The sequence below is a fragment of the Emydura macquarii genome, unplaced genomic scaffold (genome assembly GCF_026122565.2).
Source record: "Emydura macquarii macquarii isolate MOO-44397 ecotype Brisbane River unplaced genomic scaffold, CSIRO-AGI_Emac_v2 contig_378, whole genome shotgun sequence".
NCBI lineage: Eukaryota > Metazoa > Chordata > Testudines > Chelidae > Emydura > Emydura macquarii.
The window spans coordinates 209,727-222,014 of NW_027130515.1; the positions used below are offsets into that span (position 1 = coordinate 209,727).

Below are 12,288 nucleotides of genomic sequence, written 5' to 3' on the forward strand. Positions count from 1 at the left end.
CGATTTATTTAATGTGGCAAGAGGCAGCCACATTTTCACTCTGTTCATTGTCCCAAGTGAGAGCAGAGGCAGGAAGAGCTAGAGAAGGGTGGGGAGTTAATCCCCAGCTGGTGCTCTCAGATCAAAAGAATGGGTAATTCACAAGCACTCCAGTCTTTTGTTTAGATGGCTGGAAGGCAGGAGTTCTACTTACCACACATGTTGAAGGATAAAGTCTGCTATCAGCATGTGTAGCAGCTCCGATTTGCTACCCCCTTCCCTTTCTGGCAAGGGAAAGGCAGCCAATTGGTGGGGATTTCCCCACTGACTAGAAGCGTTCCTGCGTATTCTTTAGAAGGATCTGAAAGCCCAAGTCTATGGGGAAAAGCCATAGAATTAGCAGGTCTGGGGATGCGCATGCATATGGAACCACTGAGTGGGTGAGTGCAGAATGACGTATCTGGGGAATACCTACAATAGGCATATAAATTGGGTATGGGTGTGACAAACAGGGAAGATTTGGTATACGAAATAGAAGTGGATGGCAACCTAGGCAGCAGTGACCATGAGATGGTCCGGTTCAGGATCCTGACAAAAGGAAGAAAAGAGCACAGCAGGATACGGACCATGGACTTCAGAAAAGCAGACTGACTCCCTGGAGGAGCTGATGGGCAGAATCCCCTGGGAGGCTAATATGAGGGGAAAGGAATCAAAGAGCTGGCTGTATTTTAAAGAAACCTTATTGAGGGCGCAGGAACAAACCATCCTGATGTGCAGAAAGAATAGCAAATATGGTAGGCACCCAGCTTGGCTTAACAAAGAAGTCTTTAGTGAGCTTAAACACAAAAAGGAAGTTTACAAGAAGTGGAAGTTATCTGACCAAACTAGGGAGGATTATAAAAATACTGCTCGAACATGCAGGAATGAAATCAGAAAGGCAAAAGCACAATTGGAGTTGCAGCTAGCAAGGGACGTGAAGGGTAACAAGAAGGGTTTCTACAGGTATGTTACCAACAAGAGGAAGATTAGGGAAAGTGTGGGCCCCTTACAGGATGGGGGAGGCAACCTAGTGACAGAGGATGTGGAGAAAGATGAGGTACTCAATACCTTTTTTGCCTCTGTCTTCACAGATTAGGTCAGCTCCCAGCACAGAATAGGAAGGAGATGAACATCCCTCAGTGCTGAAGGAACAGGTTCAGGACTATTTAGAAAGATTGGACATACACAAGTCCCTGGGGCCAGATGCAATGCATCCGAGGATGCTGAGGGAGTAGGCTGATGCGATTGCAGAGCCGCTGACTATTATCTTTGAAAACTTGTGGCAACTGGGGGAGGTCCTGGATGACTGGAAAAAGGCAAATATAGTGCCCATCATCTTCAAGAAAGGGATGAAACAGGATCCAGGGAACTACAGACAGGTCAGCCTAACCTCAATCCCTGGAAAAATTATGTACGAGGTCCTCAAGGAATCCATTTTAAGGCACTTGGAAGAGAGGAAGGTGATCAGGAACAGTCAACATGGATTCACCAAGGGCAAGTCATGCCTGACCAACCTAATTGCCTTCTATGAAGAATGACTGGCTCAGTGGATGTGAGGAAAGCAGTAGACATGATGTATCTTGACTTTAGCAAAGCTTCTGATACAGTCTCCCACAGTATTCTTATCAACAAGTTAAAGAAGTATGGGTTGGATGAATGGACTATAAAATAGATAGAGAACTGGCTAGAGCATAGGGCTCAACGAGTAGTGATCAATGGCTCCATCTCTAGCTGGCAACTGGTCACAAGCGGAGTTCCCCAGGTGTCGGTCCTGGGGCTGGTTCTGTTCGACATCTTCATTAATGATCTGGAGGATGGGATAGATTGCACCCTCAGCAAGTTTGCAGATGACTCTAAGCTAGGGGGAGTGGTAGATACCCTGGAAGGTAGGTATAGGATACAAAGTGACCTAGACAAACTGGAGGATTGGGCCAAAAGAAATCTGATGAGGTTCAACAAGGACAAGTGCAGAGTCCTGCACTTAGGACAGAAGAATCCCATGCACTGCTATAGAATGGGGACCAACAGGCTACGCACAAGTTCTGCATAAAAGGACCTGGGGGTTACAGCAGATAAGAAGCTGAATAAGAGTCAGCAGTGTGCCCTGGTTGCCAAGAAGGCTAACAGCATGTTGGGCTGCATTAGTAGGAGCATTGCCAGCAGATTGAGGGAAGTGATTATTCTCCTCTATTTGGCATTGGTGAGGTCGCATTTGGAGTACTGTGTCCAGTTTTGGGCCCCCCCACTACAAAAAGGATGTGGACAAGTTGGAGAGAGTCCAGCGGAGGGCAACAAAAATGATTAGGGGGCTGGAGCACAGGACTTATGAGGAGAGGCTGAGGGAACTGGGCTTGTTTAGTCTGCAAAAGAGAAGAATGAGGAGGGATTTGATAGAAGCCTCTAACTACCCGAAAGGGGGTTTCCAGGGAGGATGGAGCTAGGCTGGTCTCAATTGTAGTAGATGAGAACAAGGAGCAATGGTCTCAAGTTGCAGTGGGGGAGGTCTAGGTTGGATATTAGAAAAAAGTTTTTCACTAGGAGGGTGGTGAAGTACTGGAATGGGTTACCTAGGGAGGTGATGGAATCTCCATCTTTAGAGGTTTTTAAGCTGCGCCCTAACAAAGCCCTGGCTGGGATGATTTAGCTGAGGTTAGTCTTGCTTTGAGCAGGGGGTTGGATTAGATGACCTCCTGAGGTCCCCTCCAATTCTAATCTTCTATGATTCTATGACAAACTGCTAATATGTATCAAAATTCATGTGACTATCAGAATTCATGTAAATATAAACTAAAACCTGTAGGTTGATAGGTGTGTCAAATAACTTTGCTCCAATTTTGAAAAAAGGCAAATGATTTAAAATCTAGGTAACATTTACAACATCCATACTGCAAAACTAAGTTAAAAATTTGCAAAGCTGGAGAAATCCCACTGGGGTTCTTATTAACTCTTGAACAGAGAACATATTTAATTACAAAAATACTTTTTTCCCCTTTTCACATACTCAATTTCCTGAAATTTTTTCTTTAACAGGAATGCTTTCTGTGCATAGCTTCTGCCAAAAGGTAAAGCCGATTTTGTAAGTATGAAGAAAATTTTGAACCATTTTGAGTTAAGGAAAGTTTAACACTTTTTTCCTAATGCAGAGAAAAAAAAGTGTTAAAGTGCATACTGTCAGGGCTGAATCAAAGTACCTTAACATTTGGATTCTGGACCCCCTAAACAGAGCTTAATTAGGAACTGTGCAATTTTGCAAGAGTTGAAATTAATTGGTTTTGATGAAGGTTTGACAAAATGCATTCTGAGCACGTGCAGGTGAAAATTTAAGATTAGAGTTGTGCCCTTTGGCAGAGACACACTGACATACCAGACCATCAAACCCAGAACCACTAGCCTCCCAACACATTGTAAAGCTCAGCTTTTTCTTGTGGCATTTGAGGAGACAAGATGGGGTGGGATGAGGGCTGGACTATGTTTAGTGTGGTTGAAAGGAGTGAATTTTGATTGCACAGACAGCCAGCGGTAGATTCAAGCAGTTCAGTGTAATTAGTGACTATGTATTACATATCAGAGTTTAGGATGAGCATTTTGACTATGTAGCAATTAAGAAATTGCAATAAATAGCATATACATCCATGATCAATGGCTCCAATGTCTTACTCCATCCAAAAATAGAGTTGTCAATGTGACCAATAGATTACATTCATTTCCATTTTCTCAGGATCTTGGGTCAGTCAGTTACTGAAAGAAGATAATTTCTGCATTTCTGCATTATTTAATATGGAATTAAGAGTTTCTAGCAATTTATCATTTGTTCCTTCAGAGGACAAACTGTTCTGACTGAGGAGGGAACCCCCTTAAAGATGGTCAGTTTCACACACATTAGAGGAACAAACAACCTCCTCTTCAGAAGAAGGAAAGCAGAACCTTTACAACCAGGATCTAATTTATTCCTTCAGTCCCATTGCACTGTACAGACATCACATAAAGGAGTAAAACCAACAGCTTACGGTGTGGCTCCACCATCATCATTGCCTCCTTTTCAGACATAACAAGCTGGCAGAACTGGTCCCCAACGTTGGCCAGGATATATTTAGAGGTCTCCAGGTCAATACCCTCTGCAGGGGAAGATGACGGAATCCACAGGCTCATGGCATCAGGGTCACTCTGCTGGGGATTTAAGAATCCCTCCACTCGCAGGATACCCTTCCGAGTAAATATCAGTCTGAAAAAACACAGAATAAGGTAGTCAACAAGGAGCACAATTGGTTGCTATCTGTCTTCTGCAGCCATCCACATTAGAAAATGCAGCAGCAAGAACAGGAAAGGTTTTCTCTATATCTATACCCTACAACCAGTACAATTAATATCTATACCTGGAAAGGCATAGCAGGCTATGTGAAGGCAATGGCAGTAAACAGGCAATAGGTAATGGATCCACCCTTACAAGGAAGTGATGGTGGGGAGCTCTGTGTAATGAAAATGGTTCATGTTTGGGAAATAACTGTACTGAAAAGAGTCAAGGGACCAAGAGTGATAGAAGTCTTCTTGAGTAATATGATCTGGTAGGTGACAGCATTTAAAGTCCTGTGCACTGTTCTGACTCTTAGCACAAGTTATTCCCTCAATTCTGAAATAATGCTGTAGTGAAACAAGATAAATAACGAATTGGGAACAGGATATCGAGCCTTTCACTCCTTGCTCAACGTCCGCCTGTATCAGACCCAGATTTTTAAAGATATTTAAGTGTTGCTGCACTCAGCATTGCAATGCCTAACTAAATCTCATCTTCTAAAGGGATTTAGGCATTATCAGTCGGATTTCAGCTCCTAAATGCCTTTAAAAAATGAGACTGAAGCATTGCAACACTGAGCACAGCAATGCCTAAATACCTTTAAAAATGTGGTCCCGGGTAACTAAGTTGATGTAACTTGACAACTATTTCAATGGCCCACAGGTTAAACCTGGTCTCAGCCTTGTTTATACTGGACATGCCAATACCCACCATACACGGCACCCTTGCCACCAGTCTCAGCAGAAATCGATGACAGTTGTCAGAGACAGAACTACTCTTCAGCCACAGAAGAAGCTGCTCCAGATCATAGTTGAGGTACACCTGGTGGGGCCACCACAATATATCAAGGAAGCTTGCATTTCTGCTGTAGTCTCTATTCTAAGAGGAGAACTTCTTTCGCCAGAGTGGTCAAGCTGACTTCTCACACCAGTACTAATCTAGTTTTACAAACAATGAAGGGAGAGACAAAGCACTGCCTCCCCGCCTCGTCCCCTCCAAAAAAAGATGATTATAGTAGTATACTATGCATCAGAGTCACTGCTGCTGATCTGTCTCCAAATCATACAAACACACAATCAGGAGGGCCTGGGTAAGGAGATCAAGAGATATGACTCTAAGGAATTGTGTAAGTGGATGGTGTACCACAGAGACAAACACAGATCTACTTTTAAGGCCAGTTACACATTTTCTCCAACATTAGCTTTGAACTGGCAACAATCAGTTAGCTCTTAGCTAGGCTAAAAATCTTAACTCTGTCCCAAATTCATTAAATAAAGATGAAAAAGAATAGTTATTTCAGTACAAGCCCCTACTATACAGCAGTGAAATTTTACAGCACTTCGAAAGCAAATTCAGTCTCCTAGGACCTGACATGCAGCCATCCACTTAGGGTCATATGGCTGTAGCTTTTGAGTTAGCTGAAGGGGAAGAACAGCAATGACAGCTGTGCTCTTTGCAGGAGGATGATAGAACTCCAGGGAGGTGACAGTTTTGGGAATGGCCAAAACCTTCATCAGGATACCCAGGCAAGTAAAAAAGTCCAAGAACAAAATACTTAGCACTTCACAAGTTTGAAGTACCGCATAAACATTACATATGAAGCAAGGAAAGCTTCAGCACCTCCGAAAATGGAAGAAGCGACAGGCCACAGTTGAGTCATCCTGCTCCTGCTCCTTAAACTTGCGGTACCGCTCCAGGCGACATTCCCGGCACTTATGCAGATGAGGGGCTACATTGATGCAAGATCCATCCTGGAGAAAAGGCTCTCCTGACTGCTTCAACTTCCTCACCTTACTCATGTCTTTCAGCACAGACTGGCCAACTGTATGGAAGGGGAAAAATGAGAACCCATTAGTCAAACAAACCACCACAGCAAATGGACAACCCCAACATGCAGATTTTCCACAATCCTCTCCGAAAAGTATATTCCTGCCAGATAAATTAATCCAGGGTTACCCCCTGCACAACAGACTGCTCCATCTAGTTTTGATGGAAACTTTTGCCTACAACAGGCTTCACAAACATGCCACACCATTACAGTGATGGGTATTTTAGAAATAAATAATATTGCAGAATGTGAACAATTTGGTTGAATAATGATGTATACACTCAAAATGAAAAATTAGCAAAATTAATCTATAGAAATTCTAATCCTTTGCCCCTCTTATCCCCAACAGGGCATAGAATCTACCAAATTGGTAAGACAAAGGGTGTATACAGTCAAATCCCTTACCTAGTACCGCATGTTTCAAATTAAAGTGTAACCTCAATAGGCATTTTGGAATAATATGCTCATGGGAAAGTCTGTTAATGGTAGTCTTAAATTCTGAAGCATACCTCTATTGACTGTGTCCTGAACTTTATAAGCTTGTCCATTTGTCCCTAGTAAACATATCGGCAGATATTCTTACATCGAACATCAAATCCTTTAAAAACCTCCATGCTTTTTCCCCTTACTAACATTTTGTGCCTATGCTAATAATGCAGAATTTACACCAGGGTGAAAAATCACATGGTTTACCATACAGAAAAAGTGCAGTGCAAAAAACAGTATCCCATCTCAAGTATTTGAGCCCTGCCCTGAATGCTTCACCTTTCAGGGGAGCTGTGCGAGGGCGGCCCTTTGGGGCCTGCTTCCCTTTCCCCTTTCCCAGTAGCAACTCAGCATTCCGCTCTCCATTGGGGCCAAACTTTCCAATCAGATGCTCTGGGATTCCCTTCAGACAAGCCTTGGCCTGCAGCTGCTCCTCAGAATCACTCAAGTCTGACAGGTCACTATTGGTACTAGAATCTGAGTCCTGTTTGGATGTCATGCTCCGCTCGTCTAGAGAAAACCTTTTCACAGCTTCAAAGGGGGCTTTGTTCTCCTGTGCAAACTCTGCCTGTGAAGAGAAAAAGCCTGGCGGGTGCCTGCCAAACAAATTAGAAAAAGTTTTCATGAGAGGATTGTCTTGCTGCCCAGGCCCAACAGATGGCTTTTCTTCTGTTGGGCTAGAGGAGAGTGTGGGCATCTCAATAGGCTGTGTCAGGCTGCCAGTGGGTGAGCTGGAACGGCCATTCCCCACAGTAGATGGGCTCTGAACACCAGCAACAACAGCTGAAGTAGGAGCACTAGAAATCATCTTGGAGGAATCTGTTGTTATAAACAAGGTTTTCTTCTTAGCTAGAGAAGAAGAGTCTGCAGAGGGGTGCGATTCTGGCCAGCTAGAAGCAGCCTTGAGACCCACCGCTGAAGGAGGTATAGACACTGTCTGAGATGAAGATGCAAAGCTACTGAAAGGACTGAGTTCTGCTTTCTCAGCAAATGCCAGGAAAGGATTGGAGGGCTCCTCTCTGGACAGTTTAGGGGGCTGTAAAAATAAGTTTTCATGATTATCTGGGGGTCGAGTATTCAAGAGGCTTCGTGAAAAGGCTGGAGTGAGAGTGGGCATAGACTCCAGTGGCAGCTTCCGATCCACAGAACTGCCAGACTGGGCCACAGGTTTAGTGTCTGCTGCAAGAAGAGATTTACTTTTACAGATTCCAGAGCCGAGATTGTCCACACTCTGCTTGAACGAGTCCCGATTAGAGGGCTCTTCAGCCAAACTCTCTGAGATGACCGTGAAATAGTTACTGGAGGGCAGATTCTGGGACATGCACTGAAAAAACAAGTTCTTTGACAGATCAGAGTCTTTCTGACTCTCTTGCACAGTGCTACAACCAAATGGAAACCCAACAGGCTTGTTTTCTGGAGACAATACTCCATTTGATTGGCTTCTTCCACCCCCAAATCCCAAAGGCTGGGATGCAGTTGGGAGAGACGCTCCAAATCCAGAAGAGGTCAGAAGTGAATTTCGGGAATTCTGAAAAAAAATTGAAGAGAGTTAGCTAATAAAATGATTTTCTCTAAAAAGATGTTTGGTATCTAAATCAGCAGGACTTTGCCCATAGCTAATTATTAAATCATATCCTTCACATGCTTCTCACATACCTGCCATAGAAAGTCAGAGCAGAAATCATTACTTGTACCAACACAGCTGTCTCTAAACTTAAAATTTAGGAATATCTACCAAAGTAATACAGAACAGGAATGCCCCACCCACCCACCCATCCACAGAAGTTGCTGTAATAGCCAGTTCATGACAATTACAAATTAAGGGTGTGCAGACCAATCAAGTTTTATTAATGTCTTCTCACAGTATGGAACACATGTGAATAGTTTACCTAGTCTGGAATCTTATCTCCAACAATATTGCACCTAGCCCTCAGACTGACATCCATTTATGCTTTTAAATAGAAGAATGTATAGCCTCTGTAATTCCATCCTAGCTAATGTAACTATAGAGTCTGATTCTTTAGAATTACTTTTTACCCAATATCTTGCTGTTGTGATTCTTAGACTATGTGTTATGTAAGAGGTATTTGTCATCAGTTTAAATTTATATTTAATTTTCAGTAAATTTTTTGTATTATGTGAAAACAAGTACCCAGCTGGCCTTGCTATATTTTTATTATTATTATTATTTTAAGTCTTCTTACTCTTTTTTCAGAGTAAAATAGCTTTTTAATTAACTGCCTTCAGTTGCCTGAGAAAGTTAGCATCTTCCTAGCAAGAACCACCCTTAGAAACAAGCATGCTTATCCCCTCCTCAAATTAGATCATTCAGTCCATCTCCAACCCAAGAGAGGATTATTCCTTCTAAAATTTTGACCAGCTGATTTATTTTTTAATTTTATTTTTAAGTTCCAAGCACTGAGGCTTCCACCATTTTCCTAGGGAGGCTATTCCACATCCTGATTCCTCCCACTGTTAGGAAGCTTTTCCTGACCATCAGCCTACATTTTCTCTTTTTCACCTTATTACTCCTACTTATATCCCCACACTAAATTCTTTACCCTTCACATAACAGGAATCGGGGTCACCCAATGAAATTAACAGGTAGCAGGTTTAAAACCAAGAGAAACACTTCACACAATGCACAGTCAACCTGTGGAACTCATTGCCAGGAGATGCTGTGAAGGCCAAAAGTACAACTGGGTTAAAAAAAAGAATGTGAGAAGTTCCTAGAGGATAGCTCCATCAATGGCTATTAGTGAAGATGGTAAGAGAGACAACCTCACGCTCAGAGCGTCCCTAAACCTCTGACTGCCAGAAACTGGGACTGGAGGACTGAGGAGGGATCACTCGATAAATTGCCCAATTCTGTTCATGCTTCTGAAGCATCTGGCACCAGTCACTGTTAGAAGACAGGGTACTAGGCTAGATGGGCCATTGGTCTGACTCAGTATGGCCATTCTTATGTTCTTATATACCCCATTTGTTTTTTATATTCTTCAAATATTTGTTGGCTTCTGTAACTTTCAGGTTCTTCTACTGCACACATCATTGTTGTATCCAAGTTCCTCTGTTCCATCACTTAACCAAGCTATAAATATTTAGATCTTTTAAGATTTCTTATGAGTCAGTCCCTGCATCCACGTGATCATTTTTGTTTTTTTCTCTGAACTCCCAATTTGACAATCTTTCCATAAACACTGTACCCCAAAATGAATGCAGAGTTCTAGGTGCAGGTACTTCAGGACCATATAAAGTGGAACAGTTGCTTCTCTGCCTCATAACACCCTTGCATATGCAGCCTAATAGCCTATTAGCTTTTTTTGTAGCCACTACAAACCTACGTTTAATTTGCTGACTATGATCAACTGTCACACTCTTTCTACATTATTCCTCCTAGAATTTTCATCCCAAATAGAGGGTGCTTCAGATTTTTTCCTAGGTGTATTAGCTTCATTTCCCCAGATTGAATCTCTCTTATGCCATGTTTAAAGTCTCTTCATGTCTGAGTCTATAAATTTCTCTGTCTTTGTGACCATTAGTAGTTCCTTCTAGTTTATGATCTCCAGCAATTTAATCCATTACAATATTTAGATCTGTTACAATATGAACTCACCACAAAATAACCATGTTGCTTTAATAGGCTCTTCTATTATCCTGTTTTGAGAGTCAAAAATTGTATTGATCAATTCTTCCCTATTATTTTATTAGTCCTTTCTAAAGAATTTTAATAGGCTGGAGAGGAATGACTTGCCATTACAAAATATGGGCTTGCTTGTGCCTTGCATTTTCTGCTTATATGTAGGCTTGGTAGAATTCAATTTTTATTTAATAATTTTGATGAATAATATCTTTTTATTTAAGGGGTTTTTATGGATTTAAATTCTCACAATTCTGCAAAATTATGGGTTTTAAGCATTTTTCAATTTGTATCCATTTAAATGTTCAGAATTGTGGGAAATTATGGGGGGATGTCAGACAATAAGGGGATCAGACAATTATTTAATTACAGTAGATGTTGAGATCCAAAAAGTTAAAGTTTTATAGCTGTTCAAACACAAATTGTCAACATCATATGTTAAAATATACAAAGTAAATATCCTTAACTCAAACTCTAATAAGTTCTCAAATAGCATTTCTCTTACTTTGCCTATCTGTAAATTTCTATGATTGTTGATGGGAATTTTTTTTGTTCCTGTGTGTAAGGTGAAATCAACATTTACTGATAAAATCTAAGCCTTCGCAACTCAGATATTGTTTCAGGCTAACTGCAGATTAAGGAAGATGATACTATTCTATCATATAGTTCATATTTAGAAAGGTTTCTTCCTAACCAGAGGATTTAAATGAAGTTTAGCTTCTAGAGCACAGTTCTGAGGCCAGGTTTATAATGACTAAGTGATTTTTTACACACACATACATATTCGTGACATGTCATTGGTCTATAATTATCAATACCTCCCTTTGCATTTTAGAGACCAACACAATGGTGGCCACTCTCCCATAATAAATATAATATCTTAGTAGCTCCTTTACATTGGACCTTCATTCCCTTTAAATTCTTTGATGAATATTACACAGCCCTGCTGATTTATTGCAAATTTTATTTCACAAGAGTCAGAAGAGTAAACCCTTAGAGAGATATTTCTCCCCCCCCCCCCCTTCATTATCCTACATGACAGAGACTGCTGCAAATAAACCTTTTAGCCTTTATGCAGCCTAATCACATTATAGATCTTCTACACTGTGGTTGTTGTGCAGCCCTAATGACGGAGTCAGCTTCCAACTTCTAATGTGTTTACCTGTCTTCATTTCTCCAAGTATTTATTTAATAGTCTTTAAATTTATTCAGAGTCACCATTTTACCTGCCAAAATCTATTTTATTAGTTTCTCTTGGGTTGGATTTTCATTTTTTAAAAGGATACATAAAATCTTCTGCCTTATTATTTAACCAGTTTCCCTCCTGCTTTTTACTTCTTTTCTTCCTTGAATATGCAGACCTTCTGTAACTAAAAGCATCTTCAAGCAGTCTCCAGTGTGATTCTGTGTCTTTTAATTTCTTAACTTTTGACCTTCAGGCAGATTCTAACCATAGTTTGTCAGAGTACAGTATTTACTATTTAAGAGCATCTCTTGCTATTATCCTCCATGTGAGAATATCAAACTTAATTACATTAAATTTAGTATTTGTAAATTTGTATTACGGTAACTTTAAGGTTGCACAATTTTAAAAAGGTTCCAATAGCAACAGATAAGATTACAAAAGTTAAAGTTCAACCAGCACCACTCAGACACACCACACATTTTACATTATCATTAGATATAATTAAAGACAGTTTCATATTTAACAAGGACAAAGAAAGAAGACAGAAATGAGCCACATTCATGCTGCTACTGAAACACTGTCAGGAAATGCAAAACATTTGTTTTATCAGCTTTAAGAGGCGTTTGAGTGGGGGGAGGACGGGACCAGAAAAACCATCTATATGGCAGCTCCTCTACCAGGAATTGGCAGAAAGAGGCAATGCAGAGGTAAAGTAGCAGTCCCTCTCAGGGACTGAACGTACCACATGTCGAAGGGGCTGGAGAGGAAGGAAAGAGTGAGATGCCCCAACACTGTAAAGGTTTTAGAGTTTCTGTAAACACAGATAAGGGCGGGAACTT

At 41.1% G+C, this 12,288-nt stretch overlaps 1 protein-coding gene across 3 annotated transcripts in view; it reads right to left on the bottom strand.

Annotated features, from left to right (window-relative positions):
* KDM3B (lysine demethylase 3B) overlaps positions 1–12,288 on the bottom strand; it is a 94,243-nt gene that overhangs the window by 40,175 nt on the left and 41,780 nt on the right. For all 3 annotated transcript variants that reach the window (XM_067534754.1, XM_067534746.1, XM_067534737.1), the window contains 3 exons: positions 6,903–8,151; positions 5,930–6,131; positions 4,026–4,240 (listed from right to left, as the gene is read on the bottom strand). In XM_067534754.1, coding sequence (XP_067390855.1) covers positions 4,026–4,240; positions 5,930–6,131; positions 6,903–8,151 — 1,666 coding nt within the window. The remainder of the gene's footprint in view (positions 1–4,025; positions 4,241–5,929; positions 6,132–6,902; positions 8,152–12,288) is intronic.